The sequence below is a fragment of the Vipera ursinii genome (assembly GCF_947247035.1).
Source record: "Vipera ursinii genome assembly, chromosome: 3".
Classification (NCBI taxonomy): Eukaryota; Metazoa; Chordata; class Lepidosauria; order Squamata; family Viperidae; genus Vipera; species Vipera ursinii.
The window spans coordinates 45,715,205-45,737,003 of record NC_139516.1 but is presented as its reverse complement, the minus strand read 5'-3'; the positions used below and the strand labels follow the sequence as shown (position 1 = coordinate 45,737,003).

The window sequence follows — 21,799 nt, the reverse complement described above, 5'->3', positions numbered from 1 at the left end:
ATGGCAAACCTTGGTTTGCTTAACAATTGTGGCATTTGTAAAACTACTTTCTAACACTGGCTCCTGCTAAACCCCAAACTCCAAAATGGAATGTCTACATTCAACCACCATTAGTTTTAGCAAACTGATTTGCTCATTTTTGTCATTGTGCTTCAAAAACGTGCAGAATTTGTTTGACCAGTCTATAAATAGGATGAAATTGGCACTGATGCATCACATCCAGCGAAACAAACAAGCATTTTCCCACTTCACTGCAATTGCTTGAATATTGAAGATCCCATTCAGATATATTTCTGCAAACAAGTTGACATGTCCTAAATGCTGGATGTATTGCTGTCACATCCTTGTGACACAATGTGTCATACTTCCAGGTATCGAAGATCATTGAGGTGTGTTTTTGTATATTTAAAAGATGCAGCCTAGTCACAATCGAGTGTGTATAAACCAGCATCAAAAGGTGGAAACCCAGTGCTTTTTTTGTAAAAGAAAAAGGTGCCGGAACTCACACATGTCATACAACCCACCTTGCCTATCCTACAAGGTTCCATCCAAAAAAGGTGCCGGAACTCCATTCTGAGCGTTCTATGAGAAAAAAAAGCCCTGTGGAAACCCCATTAGAAATACACTTTTTACAAGGAATAATTCTACCATTTACCCTATACATTTCTGAAAGTGATCATATGTAGTATTTAAATCAGCACTAAATAACATGCACTATTGAGGTAGCAGGCTATTCCTAAAAAGTGTCTGGGCTTGTAAGAAGGGAAGTTGTCTCTGGTAACAAGTCATTCATTCAAGTTACACTGCAGAGCTGGTGTCTCCAAATTTCTGAAAGAACTGCAACAAGAAAAATTACTAATTATTTTACTAATAATATTATAAAGAATTATATGATGGAATGAAAATTACAGCAACTAGGATACAAGAACAAAGATATATGACAGATTAAACTTGATTCAATTAATGATCACACTCCTAAGATCATTGTTTCCAGTGGGAATGATATTGAATGGTACTGGGTTTATGTTAGTGAACCATCAATGATAAACATAAAGTTGTGAATTCATCTCCACCAGCATTATGAGCAAGTTCTTGAGGCCCTTTCAAAACACCAGCAGAGTGGGAACCATTCAATCTTAGGGGGAACCTCATTCCAAAAGGCAGATGCTGCAAAAGAGAAGGTGCCCCTCTGGGGTCTGCATAGAGTACATAGCTTAATTGAAGGAACTCATAATCTGCCAACTGTGCCAGACTGAATTGGCTAGTCCAATATTGTGGGAGAGAGGCACAATATTGTGCCTATCTCAAGTAACCAGCACCTGCACATCTGGAAGCAAACTTGCAACCAGTACAGCTCACAAAGCAGAAGTGTTACATGAGCATATTGAGGCATGCCCTTGGCTACCCATGGTGCTGCATTCCAGACTAGTTGAAGTTTACAGATAATCTTCAAGGGCAGACCGACATAGAATACATTGCTGTAGTCAGCTTATGGAGTGACCAGGGCATGAGTGACTGTTTCAGTAATGTTTCCTACTGTACTTTTAAGGCCAACTTTGCTCAATGATCTCTATCCAGATGTGTTGGAATGAATCTCCCAGAGTCCTCAACTAAAGAAGCTAAAGACATAGACAATATGTCAGCAGGGGGGCATGCAAGAGGGCAGGCTGCTTAGACCAGGGGTCTGCAACCTTGACAACTTTAAGACTTGTGGACCTCAGCTCCCAGAATTCCTCAGCCAGCTGGCTGAGGAATTCTGGGAGCTGAGGTCCACAAGTCTTAAAGTTGTCAAGGTTGCAGACCCCTGGCTTAGAGGGTGCAGCACTTTGTTCACCCCAATCCTGTTTCTCATGGGATCACCCCAGCTTTTCATTACCTTGTTCAAAAATGAGACGTTCACCAGTGATCCCAGAAATCCAAAAGCAATTGGGAAAAAGCTCCTAAAGAAAAAAGAAAAAAGTTAATTACTGATGAAAATAATCAACTGCAAATGAACTTGAGATCAAAATCAGATGTGACACTATTAATATTTTTTGTCGAAAGTTAAAACTACCCACCCCTATCCCACCAACATGATTCTGGGCAGCTATCAGAATTAAAAGACAATATAAGCACAATGTATATTTAAAAATAAAAACACCAACCCCAATTGATTAAGACAGAGAAGCTATCAAATTCACAAATAATATGGGTTTGATTATGTATAATGTTACAGAATATATGTAGTTCCAGATTGGATTACATAAATTCTTAGAGCTTGGTTTTACATTTGCAGATTATTATTTTTCCTACTTTTTTCAGATATCCCTCATCTTTTGTAGCGTTCTTTTGGGTTAATTGGCAACCCTGAAGGTGGCACTGTGGGCCCTCAATGCCCAATATTCATGGCTAGAGAACAAACAGCTCTCCTTTACAATCCCTGTTCTTCTTCCAGTAACTGTTACTTCCACTCCATTCTTTTGACTGAAAACCAAGCTCAGACAATTAGTACAACCCAAAACTTTCACATACATGATTTCCTATAAAAATGCAATGGTTTAGGAGGATTGATCACCTGAAGAGATTAATGAAACCATAGGTTTCTAGCAGCATGCCTAGTAGAGGCCACCGAAGCAGAACAATGATTATGCCTCCTAGAAAGAAACTGGTTCCCTTAAGTTTCTCCTTTTGGAAAAAGAATCCAAAAGTTCTTCTTAGTCCAATTATAACAGCCAAGCCACACAGGAACAAGATCTAAGGAAGCAAAGAATAGATTTCAGGATTCACTGGAATGTAGCCAGAATAGCAATCTTTATACAATACAGTATTTTATGAAAAAAAATAATGGAAGCTGAATCCTATATATCAGTGATGGTGAACCTTTTAGAGACTGAGTGCCCAAACTGCAACCCAAAACCCACTAATGTATTGTTGTGTACCAGGTGGGCATGGCCCGTTGGGTGGGTGTGGCCCATTGGGTGGCTGTGGCCAATTGGGTGGGCATGGCTCATTGGGTGGGTGTGGTTGCGCTGGTAATGGCAGACTGAGTGGGACTAAAATGTTCAATCAATTAATTCCAACTTTGCAAAATCTTTCTTTTTCCCATGAGAAGTGGAAATTGATTGATTGATTGATTGAACCTTTTTTTTTTGCACATGGTGGCAGAGGCCTAAAGCGAAAAGGTTTATAAAAGCCAGCTGAAGGCCTAAGACTGGGGCAATGGCACGCGAGCCCACAGACAGGATTCTGGGTGCCACCTAGGGCACATGTCCCATAGGTTCGTCACCACGGACTTAGACTTAGAATTAGGAAACCATGAACTCGGAGAGCAAAATGGACATTGCCAACAAATTAAGAATGCTTGGGTATGGTTTGGAGGGCACTTACTTTTCTAGCCTGCCCTATCTATGTTTCCTGGTAAAATACATGGGAAAATACCATTGGAGGAAAATTCCACTTAGGGTTAGGGTTAGGTCACCATGAACTCTTAGAGAAAAATGGACACCGCCAATGAATTCAGAGTGCTAGGGTATGGTTTGGAGGGCACTTACTTTTCTAGCCTGCCCTATCTATGTTTCCTGGATAAATGCATGGGAAAATCACATTGGAGGAAAATTCCACTTAGGGTTAGGGTTAGGTCACAATGAATTCAAAGAGAAAAATGGACATCGCCATATAATTCAGAGTGCTTGGGTATGGTTAGGAGGGGACTTACTTTTCTAAGCTGCTCTATCAATGTTCCCTAGTAAAATACATAGGAAAATCCCATAGGAGGAAAATTCCACTTAGGGTAAGGGTTAGGTCACCATGAACTCATAGAACAAAATGGACAACACCAATGAATTTGGAGTGCTTGGGTTTGGTTAGGAGCAGTGCTTTTTTGTAAAAGAAAAAGGTGCCAGAACTCACACATGTCATACAACCCGCCTTGCCTACCCTACAAGGTTCCATCCAAAAAAGGTGCCGGAACTCCGTTCTGAGCGTTCTATGAGAAAACAAGCTCTGGTTAGGAGGGTACTTACTTTTCTAGCCTGCCCTATGTTTCCTGGTAAAATACATGGGAAAATCCCATAGGAGAAAAATTCCACTTAGGGTTAGGTCACAATGAACTCATAGAGCAAAATGGACATCGCCAATGAATTCGGAGTTCTTGGGTATGGTTAGGAGGGCATTTACTTCTCTTGGCTGCCCTATCTATATTCCCTGGTAGAATACATGGGAAAATCCCATTTTAGGAAAATTCCACTTAGGGTTAGGGTTAGGCCACCATGAACTCATAGAGCAAAATGGACATTGCCAATGAATTCGGAGTTCTTGGGTATGGTTAGGAGGGCACTTAGTTTTCTTGGCTGCTCTATCTATGTTTCCTGGTAAAATACATGGGAAAATCCCATTGGAGGAAAATTCCACTAAGGGTTAGGGTTAGGTCACCATGAACTCATAGAGCAAAATGGACATTGCCAATGAATTCGGAGTTCTTGGGTATGGTTAGGAGGGCACTTAGTTTTCTTGGCTGCTCTATCTATGTTTCCTGGTAAAATACATGGGAAAATCCCATTGGAGGAAAATTCCACTAAGGGTTAGGGTTAGGTCACCATGAACTCATAGAGCAAAATGGACATTGCCAATGAATTCGGAGTGCTTGGGTATGGTTAGGAGGGTACTTTCTTGTCTAGCCTGGCCTCTCTATGTTTCCTGGATAAATACATGGGAAAATCCGATTGGAGAAAAAATTCAACTAGGGTTAGGATTAGGTCACCATGAACTCATAGAACAAAATGGCCATTGCCCATGATTTTGGAGTGCTTGGGTATGGTTAGGAGGGTAGTTACTTATGAAAAGGTTTTATAAAACCCAGCTGAAGGGCTAGGACTGGGGCTATGGTGTGCCTGCCAAGAGAGCGGGCTGTGAGTGCCATCTGTGGCACTCGTGCCATAGGTTTGCCACAATGGCTATATATAGTTGGGCCCAATTTTATATTCTGTTTGACCAAACTATCTTATATTGTTGAATAGGAAAGAGAACATTGGTTGTATTTTTTTCTATTTTTAAAAAATCATTTTAAAGAGTAAATTTGGCATGACAGCTTCACAGGTACCACTGTATAGCAACAGTTCATTTAAAAAAAGAATTCAAATAAATAAGTCTACTAGAAATGTATATCTGCTAATGCTACCTTAAAGTGCAATTGAATTGATCTGAGATGGGAATATTTGAATGCTATTCCCACTCCAAGTAGAGTAGAGTAGAGTAGAGTAGAGTAGTGTAGTGTAGTGTAGTGTAGTGTAGTGTAGTGTAGAGTAGGGAAGGGAAGGGAAGGGAAGGGAAGGGAAGGGAAGGGAAGAGAAGAGAAGAGAAGAGAAGAGAAGAGAAGAGAAGAGAAGAGAAGAGAAGAGAAGAGAAGAGAAGAGAAGAGAAGAGAAGAGAAGAGAAGAGAAGAGAGCTGGGATGAAGTTGACGAGACTTTTATGATTTTTGCCCTTCTCTTAGGTGGAGATCAACCAATACGCAAAATGCCAGAAAATGCATTTATTTTTTCCTGCAGAAATTGATTCATGAATGGATGGATGAAGTAACATTTTCTCTGTTTATGTAGGGTGGATGTGAAAACTTTTTGTTGCACCAGAATTCTCTCCCCACTTTCCCCACCAGTCTAGTTCACAGTTCAGTGTCCTATTTCTGATGCTTACCTCTAGAATCTGCCTTTTCTTCTTCAAGTCAGCCACCATGGCAACAGATGCTGAATGATGATTGATATGGGAAGCTACATGTGTTCTTTGTTTTGGAACAGTGTCACCCTGCAGCCATTCTTACATTTTTATATATATTTATTAAACCATGCACAATTTAATGGGTTAAAATGGCTAATTCTGATCTGGCAGTCAAAGCTCATGGGCCTGACTGATTAAAAAATCAGTTTATAAATAAATGCACTTATCCTTAAAGCATAAAAATATATGAGTGCAAGTTCTTGTAAAGCAGGCTCAGCAAAATTGAAAGTTTTTTAAAATAAATCCACCTATTATTTTATCATAAAAGGTAAATTTAAAGGTTCCCACACACATGTGTGCTAGTCGTTTCCGACTCTAGGGGCCGGTGCTCATCTCTGTTTCAAAGCCGAAGAGCCAGCATTTGTCCGAGGACATCTCCGTGGTCATGTGGCCAGCATGACTAGATGCCAAAGGCACACGGAACACTGTTACCTTCCCACTGTAGTGGTCCCTATTTTTCTACTTGCATTTTTACGTGCTTTCAAACTGCTAGTTTGGCAGAAGCTGGGATGAGTAACAGGCGCTCACTCTGCTACGTAGCACTCGGGATTTGACCCGCCAAACTGCCGATCTTCTGATCGACAAGCTCAGTGTCCTAACCCACTGAGCCACCCCGTCCCTTATCATACTCACTGCTTATTATTTCTTTTTGCACAAAACATTTGATACTTTAAAAAAACTTACATTTCCAAAGGCCAGAAGCACCGAATCCATGTACAACAATATACCAAACAGGAGGAAGAATATCCCAAAGCCAACAAGCCCAGCACCAATTTCTACAATAGATGAAATTGGTACCATCAAAATCACAGCAATCTTAAGGGATCAGCTAATTGAAGTTAGCCAGGATCACATGAAATTTAGCAGAAGGAAAAGATTTTGGTGCTTGGGATAGCTGAAGGACTGCTGGCTCATTGCAGGTTAAAATAAAAGACTGAAGTACAGTAGTGGCCTCAACATAAAATTCAACCTTGTTTGAATTTTTTGACATCGGCCAAATTTCATTCTATTCCTCTGATGATTCAGGTTAGATGACATCCTTCATCTCTCTCATTCTAATTTCTGTCCCTAAAGTCTTTAGGCATAAGATTTTTTTTTCATTTGTCTAGCCGTTATAGGATATACAGTAGATCAGTTTCTTTCACATCTTTCCAATACCTTTTCAACCAGAAAACTTGATCCCGTAGGCATATCAGTTGTATCTTTGAAACCAGCTTCTAATGTGGTGCAGATCCAAAATGAACCAACTTTAATTACTAAGTTTGGAATGAGGAATCTTAATAAACCTTTCTTGTTACTGGTTTTCTTTTACTCAGAGAAACTCCTTTTAAGCATCTTGAAATATTTCTGGTGTGAATCAACATCAGTGCATGGTTTTGCTTCTCACATTGCTTCACACTTAAATTAGTTTACCTTAGCTTTGCTCAACCTGGTGGTAACCTGTAGTTGTATTGGACTACAACACTCAGAATTTCTAGTTAGCCACAGCTGACATACATATTATTAGCAATTGTGAGAGGATTATTTTTGGGTGACCATTTAATACAGTCTGAGTCACTGAAGCAGTAGGCATGAGCTTAAATGGACTCCAGAAGATGGTAGAGGACTTGTCCATGGGGTCGCGATGGGTCGGACATAACTTCGCAACTAACAACAATAAAATGTCTGTTGGTTATGACCCTACAGCAGACATGTCAAACACAAGGCCCGGGGGCTGGATCCGGCCCATGAAGTGATTTCATGTGGCCTGCAAAGCCATCCTGGAAACAGTGAGGGAATGGCCCCCACTGCCTTGGCCCTGGCCCAGAGACCCTCCTTCTGCCAGAGACCGTCAGATCTGTCCCACTCCTGCCCAGGCCCCCATAGGCACCCTTGATGCGAACGAGGTAGAGCTGAACATGCCCACCCAGTAGGCCATATGCACTCTAGCCACGCCCACCCAGTAGGCCACGCCCACCCTGGCCATACCCACCCGGCCCCGAGGGCAACCGCAATGCTGATGCGGCCCTCAATAAAATTGAGTTTGACACCCCTGCCCTACAGCATCTTCTTAGGAACACATTTCAGGTTAGACTAAATCACACTGCTGAGAGATCACCAGTGCCAATTAGAAATACTGTGAAGTTATCTGACTTGTCCCCTGGGACCAGAAGCAAGTAGATTTACTTAGATTGTTTCCCATAAGCAAATTTGTAATAAATGTGCCAATAGAGCAATCAATTGTAACACAATTTTAAAGAGGTCTGAGCTTTCAAACAGATTAACTTTGATTATAATTTCAGAGTGAAACCAATGACATATTGCTGAAATATGATAACAAAACCCTATCTGCTAAGTTCATACTCACTCTGAAGTTCTGTAATTTCCAACATATTTGCTGCTGAAGGCTTAGAAAGGATTGGCTGTCAAGACCTCCATGTATTTCTCAGTTAGTGAACCTTGGAAAGACCTTTAGCCCTTACTGCATCATCCTGCAAATTATTAACCTCTGTGCAATGGATACTTCATTGAACTACCATTATAGATCTTAAAAGGTGAGCAGTGTTGTTACAATCATATAGTTTGTATTTCCTGTATCCTGGATCTTGAAAAGGAAATAGATAGTGGCACCTAGTAACTGCCTGTAGCTCTGCTTAACAAGGCATTTCCAGAATAATCCTGCAAAAAGTAACACTACTTGTGCAAGTATTTGTATGGTTTAATATATTGAGTACTCCCCTCACCATCCCATTAGCCCTGGCTTTGTTTTTGTTTTCCTTCAAGACCTCTTATCATTACTTCCAAGCTGTAGGATGGTTTGGATCCTACCTTGCAGAGGACTATCATCTAATATAGTGTTTCTCAATCATGGCAACTTTAACCCCTGAGGACTTCAGTGCTGGCTGGGGAATTCTTGAAGTTGAAGTCTATAGAGTTTAAAGTTGGTAAGGTTGAGAAAAGCTTCTCTGACAGAATGTTTATCAGAAGACAGATTCTCCTTTAAAAGTGACCTCTGCCTGACAGGCTATCAGTGTAATATGAAACATAAAAGCTAATTGGGTGACTTTGGGCCAGTCACATTCTCTCAGCTCAAACTACCTCACAGGGTTGTTGTGGGGAAAAATAGGAGGAGGAAGTTGGCTTGGATTTGTTCACGACTTGAGTTATTTGTAAAATAATAATGGTGGGACACATAAATAAACCAACCAACCAACCAACCAGCCAGAGAAAGCAAAACCTGAGATATAGAGTAACAACCAATTGGTCCCTGTTGTGATATTTAAGTGGAATTTCAATTTCTAAATGTGATTCTATGCCCATAAGTAGTATATGCCACTTTAATACAAATCTATATTTTCTTTTGTCTAACTTTTTGTGAATCATTATTTCTTTTATTAAAAAATAAAAATTAAATGTACAATCCAATGAATGATAAATTGCTAGATAGCAGTTGCAAATGCATATTTTAGGAAGGGAGTCCTCATAAAACAAGGAACAAGTAAACACCAGAAAAAGCCTTTTTTTTAAACTAGGGAACAAGATGGGATATTGAGATTTTGATTATCTGATAGAAATTGTTTCATGTTAGCATTTTACTATTTTTCCTCTCTTCCTTATAAATATCACAATTTTTTTCTCTTCAATGTACTTCAGAGCATTTCCTTTTAGTACACAGATATATTGTTATAAAAAAATAAGTTTCAGTTTTTGACCTGGCAATCAGCACAAACCATCATTATACAAATAATTAAATGACCAGGGACATCTACGTCATCTACGTGTGAGTCACACAACATATTTTTTATAGGGAAGAAGATGCATCATATTAATACTTACTAAATAGCTAATGCAGGAAAACAAATGACTCATGCAGAACATGATATACATGAAATGTATACTCATAACTGTTTCTAAAAATGGTTTCTTGTATTAATTTCATATGTTATTACTAGATATATTTGAGTAAAAACTGTACTATAGGATGATAAATTTATTAATTTAACTTCAGAGCCTCACTTCCTTGATAACAGATAAAGTATGGTTTCTACATTTAGCTATGGTACTCAAGGAGGCTCTCATCCTTGAATACTGATAGGATTTATTGTGAGTGCAACTATATATGTATTTACTGGCATATCATTAAGAGATGAAAACCCATGATCTATATTCCTTCGTGCTCATTTTATGACTTTATTGGTGGTTTATTAGGGGGGGACAGTTTATTCTTTATCGTTATGCATCTGTACCATGGAGATGTAAGCCTCCAAGAGTCCCTCAACTGCAGTGAGCGAAAAAAAATCCAATAGTAAATAAACGTAGCTATACATATTCAGCTGAAATATATAGAAATATAGAGAACAGTACACTCTGAGGACAACTGTACAGTATACCTTTCTATCCCGCCTTTTCCTAGGTCTTAACACTTCCATATTAAAAAAAGGGAAGCACACACAGTCTCGTTATAAACCATCCATTTTTTATTTATTTGCTTTATACAAACTTGCAAGGTACAAATGCATTTATTTTGTTTTGTTTTTCTTGCGTGTGTTGGTATTATTATTATTTTTTTTGTTTCGAGCGGGAGGACCTTTTAAAGTAACTACACCTAGAACAAATGTTGCAGGAAATAATATTAAGTAAGCCACTGTGGATTTAATTATGGAAAGATTATCCCTCGGTTTGGTGTGAAGAACCCCCAAGTCACCAACATATTGTTTTCAATCACAGAACAGCTAATTTTTATAATTGTCATAATCTAAGGTCACTTTTATACAAAAAGAAAGAAAAAGAAAGAAAGACATCAACATCACATTGCTTCTTTGATAATTTTAACATCTAACACAAGTTTTTCTCTCTCCAAATAATGTGCATAAATAATGCAGTATTTATTGGTTGCAGGTGCTGCTGGTATATGAACATTTTATTAGAAAGGAACACACATGCACATGTATGCAAAAAATAAAACATGTTAAAAACAGAGTTCTACAATACTGCAAAACTGTGACCTAAATGTGCTCTGCTGAGAACTTAGAGCAATGTTTCTCAGCCTTGGCAGGTGAAAGACTCATGGACTTCAGCTCCCAGAATTCTCTAGTCAGATACTGGAAAGCCAGCTCTGCTGGCTGGGAAATTCAGAAAGTTGAACTTCACACATCTACAAGCTACCAAGGTTGAGAAATATTGATTAAAAGCCTCAGAATGCTTAAACTGACATTGGCAATAATCAGTTACAATCCTACCTTGCTATGAATTGAACAGAGGGCTTGAGAAGGATAAGAGAATGCTTTTTGATGTTATTCATATCACTTTAATGCTTTCCATAATAGCAAAAAAAGTGCCTGTTTTATATGTAGGAAAGGAGAAAAGGTGATTTGAGAAGGGATTTGCACTTCCCTGAAAGAAAAAAATCAGCTGAGCTGAGCTGAGATTCCAAAATGTAACACCATCTTTACATTGCCCTCTATACCCTAAAATAGAGTTCTCCAACCTTTCCAGGGTGGTGGCCCGGAAGGGGGGAGGGGGGAAAGAGAGGATAATTTTGTGGGAGGTACAGGAGTGTGCATGAGCACCCATTGTTTGCGCAAGTGGGGTCGAGAGCCCCTGTGACACTCATGAGAGTGATGCTCCGAGCTCTCGCGCAAGTGGGGCCCCAAGCGCCCACGATGCTCATGTGAGTGGGGCTGTGCACGCGCAAACACACGTGAGAACCAGCCAGCCACTCACTTGGCCCGGTTGTAAATAGGACATGGACCAGTAGCGGGCCATGGCCCACAGGCTGGGGACCCCTGCCCTAAAATATTGGTGGAATGGTTTTCTTTTGAGATGGTTGCCATGTTTATCAAGCAGCTGCACAAGTAGGACCACTACCTCCAAGTCTTCAAAAGAGGTAGAATAAGGAGCCACTCTCTAAATTAAGAGAGGGCCAAATCTAAATAGATAATCCTTCACATAGGCTAACTAAGACCTTTCCTCAGCTCTTACTTCATCTCTCTACTAAGCTACTAGCATTTGGAATGGGTCAATCACAGCAAGGAAAAACGTACCGACTGAAAAATGTACCTTTCTCCCACTAGATTGGACATGCGGAGGTAAATACAGCAGCTTAGAGAGCAGTTGGGACTGAAGAGAGGAAAATAAAACAATTATCTTGCAGGGATTTCTCTCTGCTAGTGACACCAAAATGAACAAATCTGAACAAAAGGGAGGAAAAAAATAAGTGGCATCAACATTTCAAAGCCACCTCTATTGCAAAGGATCCCAGTGGGATAGCTGTATACCAGCGAGACAATCTTTGCGGTCCCTGATATGCTACAGTTCTATAATTCATCTGACAACATAACTTTCAAGCCAGAACTTCACCAGGGTTAAGTTAACTCAGCTTTGCTAGTTCCAAATAAGCTATTGCCAAGTTGCATCAACTGAGGCTTAGGCCCTGGTGTAGAAAACATGAGCTTACCTAGTAACAAGGAAATAAATGCACCACTCCCTTACAGACAGCTTTCATTCATTTTAAATAAATTTGCTTTTAATAAAAAGCAGAAAAATATATATTTATTTAAATATGCCTTTTAAAATTTCTTTCTTTAATTATTTTGATACACCACCCAGTGTCTGTATTTCAGAAACTCAGTGGCAAAACAGGCTTCAGCAGCCCTGTACACAGAGAAAGTAGGCCCAAAAGAAATTAGTATAGGGAGAAGAGGAAGGAAACCCATATATATATATATATATATTATATATATATATATATAATATATATAAATGTACACACACATATATATCACGGTATAATTTTTAAAAACACATATTAAGGCATGTAGAGGATCATGAAGGGATAACATTTTTATGAGCTAACAGAAGCTACTGCAAGAGCAGAATGAAATACTTTCATCATCATCATCTTCATTAATGTGGAATGTCAACAGTATTGCTAAAGGAGAAGGGTCTAAAACTCTGATTCTCTGATCTACATGTTGCCAACAAGTTCATTTAAATAATTAAAAAAGAGACAGCATCTTTGTTGGACAGGGCGATGGAAAATTTTGCTTGTAAATATGGATGAAGCTGAACTCTTAGACATGCCAAGGCAGTACTTCTTTTGCAGCAAGCAGCAGAATAGAGGACCTGATAATGCTAGATTCCACATAGCAAGAGATGGGAACATTTACCACTTAAGCTCTTAGATCAGAAGGATGATTCTGGGTGCTGAGTCATTAATTCATTTTAATACACATGGAGATAGATTCGTAGACAAATTCTTAAAAACAACAATATCAGAACTCTTCCAGAGATACTGTGCAGTTAACTTTCTATTTCCTGAACATTCATTTCAACAGGATAATCATATATATGGATGCTTAGAAACTCCAATGTGGATAGAAAGCCTTACTATAAATACATTGAGGATTAAAGCCTAATAGGAATAAGCCATACCCGTTTCAGTGGAATTTACTCCCCAAAAGCATAGGTAAATTTTGAAGCTTAAGTCTTTTACTATGTGTGGGCCTGAGAAATATTCCTTCTAATGGACTGATATGCCTGGTCTCTCCATGTTTCTTCAGTCTAACATACATGGACTAGAATGGATCAGCAAGTCATCAAAATAGATGCTAAGAGACTTTGCTGAGCCAGCCAAATTCCACCAATGCACTATTACTTTAGAACTATATCCTTACCACAAACAGGGGTGACCAAGAATCATTTGGTAATACTGCAGTTAGCTCTTTTCATTTTGTAAATAGAACTCTATTCTCTTGGGATCAAACTAGACTTGATATCCCTAAGTTTAAATTCTGGTGACTATGCACACCTGCAGCCTTCTCTTTCAACAGAAGTGGTTTGCTGTTGTCTTTTCCTGGGAAGTTGAAGAGGACAGCTCTAACCTTTGAAATGTGGGAGTTGCCCAAATCATATATATGTTGGGAAAAGGGTACAGGGTAAGGTGCATATTATAAGTACTGAATTCTCTCCATTTTAGTTCACTCTTCCTAAATGATTTCTCACTGGCATCACTTCTCTGTTGTAAAAAGTTGTATGCTGTGGAGATGCTTCCCCCTGCAAACCTTTTGCTCTTTAAAATTAGAGTATTAATTCATTTTGTCATACAAAAAATCAAAGCAAATCACATTTCATACCTATTTAAACTTGAATTTGAAAGACTTATGTGCATTGATAATGTATGTCAACTATTGATTAAAGTAGGTACTTGGATATTAAAGTTACCCCTAAAAAGCCATGAAAGAATTAGACTTCTTGATAGCCTTGGAAAATTGTGAGAATTTTCAAGACTATTTGAAGAAGTTTGAACATAAGGAACAGTGCTGCTCAAAGCGAGCGTCTTCTGTTTCAGCTGGGATCCAAACTATTTTTTCATGCATCACGGTAAAGAATTGCAGCAGCCCCATGGGTCAGGTGATCCAAATTCAGACATTTGACAACTGACTCATATTTTATGATGGTTGCAGTATCCCAAGGTCATGTGAACCTCTTTTGTAATCTTCTGACAAACAAAGTCAGTGGGGAAACCAGATTCACTTAACAACCATATTGCTAACTTAAGAACTGCAACAACTTTGGCAAGAAAGGTTGTAAAATGGGGCAAAAAATTTGGGGATCAATTCTGGTCATAAGTCGACGATTACCTGTATTCATGGAATCCATTTGTAGGTACTGTAGTACAGCCATTTTCTACTGCTGTGTGATTTTTTTTTAAATTGTGTTTCCTTCTCCTTTTACAATGTCCCTGAAAAAAGTAACTTCTAACCATTTTTCACACTTAACGACCACTGCAGCATCCCCATGCCCTGGGGTCAAAATACAGACAATTGTCAACTGACTCATATTTGTGACCGTTGCAGTGTCCCAGGATCATGCGATCCCCTTTTGTGACCTTCTGACAAGAAAGTCAATGGGGAAGCCAGATTTTTACTTAACAACCAAGTTACAACTGAAGTGATTTACTTAGCAACTGTGGCAAGAAAGGTTGTAAAATGGGGCAAAAGTCACTTAACAAATGTAGCAACATAAATTTTGGGTTCAGTTGTGGTCATAAGTCAAGGACTATCTGTACTTGTGAAGAAGCAAAATATTGGGGGAAGGGGAAGAAATGCAGAATTTTTGAAAACATGGCAGTGAACTCATTGAATATCTAGGTCTGGATTATAAAGAAGCTAGCTGATTTTTTGTATTCTGATCTAGAACAATTTTATTTGCTTCAATAAAGTCGACTCTAGTTGGCTTTATATTGGGCATGATCAATTGATAGCCTTTGAAATAAATCTATGAGCCATATGATCATCCAATTATATTTTGATTCATCTATTAATAAGACAGATTGTTTTCAAAAGCACTACGTTGGGTGACAGGCCCTGTCCGTGCCCAAGTTCAATAGTATGGGATTCAGATTATGAAGTGTTACAAGGTTTAATGAAAGTCTGATTACTGTATTTCTAAACAGGTGAGATCATCTTAGCTTTAAGTGGTATTCAGGATTTACCATGTATAAACCTTTGAGTGTACAACTGCAGTGTGGAAAAGGTCCAAATTAGATCTTTGATCTAGTTTAATATAAGTTAGGACAACTTGGTACTTACTGTACTTCACAAGAGTAAATTTCCCAAGTCCTTTTTATGTACAGTAACTCTCCCCTGTCCTGTCCTTCTGAATTATTTTCACAACTTGTTTAGAAAAAACTGAGGACTCATTTGGGAAAGCTGCCAACTTCCAGGTGCTGAAAGAAGTAAATACAGTGAAGGTCTTGCACTCTTGACATAAGAGCTTAGTTCCTCTTAAAGTTCATGATCATAAGCGATTGTTATTATAGCTCCAGCTTGGACAGAGATGAATGAAATGCACTCTGTGTGAGATAGTGAGAGAATTCTACTTCAAAGTAAATGTTGCTCCATTAGTCTAAAGTTGAGAGAAATGCTACAAATGGCAAAAGTTGAAAAAGCCTCACTTTCTCCTTCCAATGATACATAGGAGAGAATTGATTTATACATACTATGGAATCAGCTCATAGCTTGCTTCAGTTAAGTCCAGACACATTTCCATTTCTTTTGCAGACTTGCTGTTTCATTAGTTTCTTTATGCCGAAATCTTCATAGCATATACTTTCTTTCTGGCTCCAACATATATCCTGGAGAACCAAGAGCTGAGTGGCACTATTTTGAATTGGCTCTGATATGAGAATACATATGTCACGTACCAGCCCCCTTTCTGAGTCACCGTAAACTTAAAACACACAAAGTGGTTTATCCCATCAAACTGAACTCCTTTATGGCCATCCTTCCCCTTTGTATCTTTCATCCACACTTCTATTACATGTCCACGTACATTGCACATACTTCCTGCTCCATCTTTCTCATAAACTTAGGAAAAGTGAGGGGGTGGGAACACTTCAGCCTATCACAGCCATTACAAGATTCCTAAGAATTAGCAGATTTCAAAGCTGCTTCTGTTTTTTTCCCCCCTTCACACTGACAACCTTCTGTTCCCTTTATTTGCCATATCCACAAGGTTCAGCGATGCTTCCTTCTTTCTCTTCTTGTGAGTGGGTAGACATAAGTATAGGCAGCATGACCATGCATCGGTTGCTTAATTCCATAGCTTAAAGTTTCTAGAGCCAATCAGAATGGCAGATGGGAACAAAGTGTGAGGAGGGAAAATACGCCGTTCAATTCAATAAAGTGGTTATAAAGTCTCTGGCTGCCACGGCAATCTATTCTTTATATATTTCTCCTCCCTCAAAGTAAAAAAAAAGTAAAATAAAAGCAAGTAATGAAGGAGGTTAGAAATTTAGGAAATGGCTACCTAAGGATAGGAAATTGTACATTCCCCTGCTATCACCAGCTTTCGTTTTTCAGTTCAAATTATTTGATGCTTCTGCTGATCTTCAGCCACCCGTCCTTTGACTTGACTCCTCTTGCAGGGAGGAAGAAGCCATCTCGCAGAATGGGACTTCTTCAGGCATCTGAGAGGTTTTGGTACAAGCTTTGGCAGCAGTGGGAGGAGAACCAGAGCGAAGACAAAGCACACTTGTCTTCTTCAGAGGCAGTTTTCCTTCCTGAATGTTTCTGCAGCTCAACCGCAGGAGATAGTAGGCAAACCATAGGAATGGTTATGTTATGTACATTATTAAGCAGTAGAGTTGAGAGGACAAATTCATGTGTTAAAATGTGGCTCCATGGAACTTCACAGCATTCACAGCAGCCAGGGCTTGTGCTGGGGAGAACAGAGGAAGAAGAGAAGAGATTAAAAAAAAATTAGTGATAATCACTGAAGATGAAACCTGCTGACGGCAGTATAAATATAGCTAAAGTACTTTGGGACACATAGGTAAAGTATTTGATGACATGTTGAATGGTCACTCAGCTTTGTCAGTCCAGATTGGTAGCTCAAGTTTGGTGCCCCAGTAGAACAGTAGCATGGCACAGAAGGAATAAGGCAGCGTTTGAAGGAAGTGCTGCCACCACTCCTGGTTACATCTCTTCCACTCTGCCAGTGTCACTCCCAAATCAGCCAACCAAGGGTACTCTTTTAGTTTCCCTGAACCTTTAAAAATAAAAATGGTAGAAAATGCCAGGGCAGAAATGCCAGGGCAGAAACCTACCCTCCAAAGCCTACCTGAGTTTACTCATCTCCTTGGTTATATCTCTGATTAAAGCTTTGTGACAGAGAAGAATCACTAGAGCAGTATTCTGTTCTTACTGTTCTGACCGCAATAGTAATGCTTACTGTCCCTTGGGAAAAGGACTGGAAATTAAACTCCTGTTATCTCTTCAACGGAACTGGAGTTGTATGAGCCAAAGTCTGTTTTGGATGCTTCAAAATTCCAGCATTGTCACCCAATTTAATCCTCGAGGTCTTTAAAAACACAGAAACCTAGTAATTTGTGGACTGTCTTCCACATTACCAAGCTGGACTGACAGTATTATCCTGTGAACTCATACTTGAAATATCCCTCTTAGGGCTGTCAGGATGGCTATATGTGCATAAAGTCACAGCTTAAATGAAGGACCTCGGGCATCAAAAAATACGTCAGTGGTAGCCCCATCTTTCAATTCAGTTTCCAAAAATGAACAAAGACAGAAGTAACTGTCAAGAACAGTCTAGATCAGACATGTCAAACTCGCGATGTCACGTGACGTCGCATGACATATCGGAGCTTTTTCTCCATTGCCGGCAATGAGGTGGGCGTGGGTTCTTGATGATGCGTCTGGCCCGTGGGCTGGCAGTTTGAAACCCCTGGTCTAGATCAACTAACAAAAACAGCTTATTTTTTGTAGCTATATTGTCTAAAATATGGCAGTTTGGCGTATGTGTGCTGATATACACATGAACATTTTGAAAGTAATAGAAAAATCATAACAAGATGGCTGATACCAGTTTTGACTAAGAATGTTTTTGATGATCATTTTCCCCAAATTTGTAGTAAGAGACACCTAGATAGCTTTCTGCTGCTTCTTGCACCATTTTTTGGCATTTTACAACATGTCCCAAAGTCAAATGTTTTAGAGCAGTCATAGGAAGGTCTTTGAAAATGGTATTTGACAGGTGGGATGGCAAAACCGGAATTCTGAAAATTGATTATTATGGGATACTTTGGCCATATTATATCTAATGCATGATCAGAAAAATACCGCAATATTATTTTGAATGCTCATAAGTAGCAGATTTGATTGGAGAATCCATGAAATGTAAAGACAAGATACATTTGAATGGAAGGCAGCTTAAACTAGAACTTGATGAGAGATGTTCACAAATGCAAACAGAAACATGGACATACAATTCTGGGAAGATTAATATTGGACCTTTTTTCCTCTCTAGATCAGACATGTCAAACTCGCGATGTCACATGATGTCACGTGACGAATCGGGACAGTTTTGCCATTTCTGGCAATCGGGTGGGCGCAGCTTCCACGTGACGCATCCAGCCTGTGGGCCAGCAGTTTGACACCGCTGCTCTAGATTCTCCTTTGAATGTACTTTTTCAGATTAGACATACTATTCTTAATCATCTCTGTGAATAGATTCTGTTTGTAAAAAAAGTGTATTAGCTTTGTAATCCCACAAAGTCTGGCTATGTCATCTGCCCTGGGAGTCTCAGGGGACTGGTGAAATCTTGAGGTGGGTCCCTTGCTGATCTAATCTCTTGTATATATTATGCATTTTAAAACTTTTTTAATTTGATTGTTTTTGAATGTTGTCACTTCCTGTGAGATGGGTGGCCATATAAATTGATAAATAAATAAAATAAAATCTCTATACCGGTAGCAGCATTGCCATAATTCAGACAGGGAACTGGATTTGAAACCATAGGTTCAGACATGACACCTGGATTGTGCATGCTTTCAAAATGATTCATAAAACTTGCTTTGAAACATTTGGGTGCTTGAGTCCAACATCTCTTTAAAGTTGTGAGCCTTTCTTTAAGCTTCTGCATGGAACTGAAAACTGATGTGGATGCTTTGAAAATCATGTTAAAGATGAAGCTGTTTTAATAGGTTGAGTTCAGCCAGTGAAGCCTGAAAAAGACCTGCTACTTCACAGGAGTGCTGTGCTTGTACTTTTAAATGAACTGAAGGACCTCTTCATTGTTTTTGAACACCTCCATTAGATATAATGTCATTATGTGCATCTTTCACCCAACTTTAACTCTCAAGAATCTAACAAGGCTGTAAATAAAAAGAGAGGAATATATTACCTGTTTTTAATTAGCTCACAAAGTAACTCCCCACCCTGACACCGCAACTCCTAGAGAGCTTATGATTATAATGAGATGCAAAGCAGGGCTTCTTGGCAACAGCTAATATTCTCTAAGTTACAGCACTGCGTTCAGTTTAGAATACTTGCTGTAATGTTTCTCTAAATTGAAGTAAGTGAAACAACTGATGAAGTTAGGTTACTTTGTCCTAGTAAATCCAGAAAAGGGTGTGTGGCATTTTTCAAGCATTCCATAGGAGGAGAGTGGGTTTATGTGGCAAAGATGAAAGGGTTAGCTTAATGGACATTGGCGGATGGGTGGGCTTAGTGAAAATATGAAACTCTGTTGAAAAAGAAGCTTACCACTTCTTTTCTTCACACACGCACATGAATGAGATGGAAGTATAATACAAAAAGTGCTTACTTTAAGGTTCAGACACGCATAAAATGACTGTCGGTGCTCTGGGATGAGTCAGACGAGAGGGACTTGGTCGGTGGAGTCAGGGATGCTGGGGAAGTGGGAGGGCTCGGGGTAGCACATTGAGCTGAAAACAAGAAATGGAGATACAGCCTGAAAAATATACGGTGCTTCAGACAGTGTGTGGTGGGGGGAAGGGGGGGGAGAAAACAAAGGCAAAGAAATACCATCCATTGAACAAATATGCATTAAAAGAGAAGAAAAAGGAAAGACAATAACAAAAATCACAGAGCAGTAGAAAATGACTGCAGTATATTATGTACAAATAGGTCCAATGAGTATTGCTCAGGTTAAACTATGGAGTAAAGCTGGGCGGCGTGCAGTCCCATGTTCCTGGTGGGTAGCCCTTTGACCATGATTGCTAAAACAGAAGGTCCCATTTCCCACTCTCATTTTGTGGTGAGAAACATCAGAAAACTAATTTATAAAATCTAAAAACAAAAATAATTCCCCAAATCCCACATGCATGATGTGGTTCCAATCATTCTGAGGCTCTAAGTTCTCTCCCAAAATTCTAACTGAGATTGTGGGCCACCATATCTACCCGCGGAATAAACAGAGATCAGACTCACAATAATTACTATGTATAAATACAGGCCACAAGGTCAACCTTTTCCAGCTTGGCTCCCTCTAAATATGTGGTGTGTTGGGACAAAAATGTTTAGAATCCCAACCATTTCCCAGTTGGAGAGGGCTGTTACAGACCATATCTGGCTATATGAAGAAAGCTAAATTAAATTCTATCGATGCCAATTTAATAAAGTGCATTAAGTATTAATATTCATGGAAAGTAACATATTTTTGGAGTCACCCAAAATGTGCAGCAATTTAATTATATACCGTATTTATCAGCGTATAACACGCACTTTTTCTTCCTGAAAATAGGGGGCAAATGATGTGTGCGTGTTATACGCCGATATAATGTTAATGACCCATAGTAAATACCGCACAGCAGCGCGGTATTTAAGTTTTTTTCCTGAAATTTCCTTTTTAAAATGAGGTGCGTGTTATACGCCGGTGCGTGTTATACGCCAATAAATACGGTATTCAAATACCGTTTGAATAAGAAGAATTCCATGTTTTGGCACAAGTCTGATTACAAGGGAACTAGAGTAATTACACAACAGCTTCTTCCACAGCAATGTGCAGCAGTTCAAGAAAAAAAATAACTTCCCAGTGAACTGTAGAAGGTAGAATATACCACCAGGGCAATGTTTCAAGGCAATAATGCAGAACAAGCATATCAGAGTAGCTGACTGTCCTAAATGCCTTTTGCCTAGATGTGTACCATAGTAGTGGATGTATTTTAAATGTACACATATTCAAGATTGACAGGGGTAACTGTTATTATCCTTCCTCAAGCTTTCAGTTTATAATTCCTGCATTCAAGATAAGTTGGATAGCTCTCTAGCCTCTTTAAACAAGTGCTACCTTCAGAGATGACTGGTCCTCCTGTTATAGGAATACAACTGAGACAGAGCAGGAGGAGATTGAAAAATGACTTCTTTGGATGAAGTGCACAATTGGTTATTGCCATACCCTCACTTTGTCATACTGTCTTCCCATCTGAGCCATCAGGAAATTATGCTACCCTCTATCTTGCTGCCCTCACATTGTACTTTGCTATAAACCTGGAACGGCCCTGTGCTGCACTGCTATTCAGAGAGCTTTAACACATTTGTGCATGCCTTGGAAATGATTAGTGAGTGTCCTCAAATTGAGGCAAGAAAACTATGTGGATTTTTTCCTATATAATGCAGGAGGTAGTCCAAAGTGTTGAGGCAGCCATTGAGAAGGCATGATCACAACTCTTACATCCCTCATTTTATGTAGGGTGGCAACCTTCAGAATATATTCCCCACAGGGTGGGCCAAATCTGATGGTGAAA

General features: G+C 39.3%; 2 protein-coding genes across 7 annotated transcripts in view; both read right to left on the bottom strand.

Annotated features, from left to right (window-relative positions):
* Positions 1 to 798: 798 nt before the first annotated feature.
* On the bottom strand, positions 799 to 8,122 carry GOLT1A (golgi transport 1A; the record flags this gene model as incomplete). The annotated part of the gene is made up of 5 exons (XM_083360203.1): positions 799 to 837; positions 1,877 to 1,940; positions 2,555 to 2,733; positions 6,435 to 6,526; positions 8,098 to 8,122. 5 exons carry the CDS (start codon positions 8,120 to 8,122, stop codon positions 799 to 801), a joined length of 399 nt encoding a protein of 132 aa, XP_083216329.1.
* Positions 8,123 to 15,243: 7,121 nt separating this feature from the next.
* Positions 15,244 to 21,799, bottom strand: part of PLEKHA6 (pleckstrin homology domain containing A6) — a 222,197-nt gene continuing 215,641 nt past the window's right edge. For all 6 annotated transcript variants that reach the window (XM_083359218.1, XM_083359223.1, XM_083359219.1 and 3 more), the window contains 2 exons: positions 19,858 to 19,978; positions 15,244 to 16,952 (listed from right to left, as the gene is read on the bottom strand). In XM_083359218.1, the coding sequence (XP_083215344.1) occupies positions 19,866 to 19,978 (113 nt within the window). In that variant the 3' untranslated portion in view covers positions 15,244 to 16,952; positions 19,858 to 19,865. The remainder of the gene's footprint in view (positions 16,953 to 19,857; positions 19,979 to 21,799) is intronic.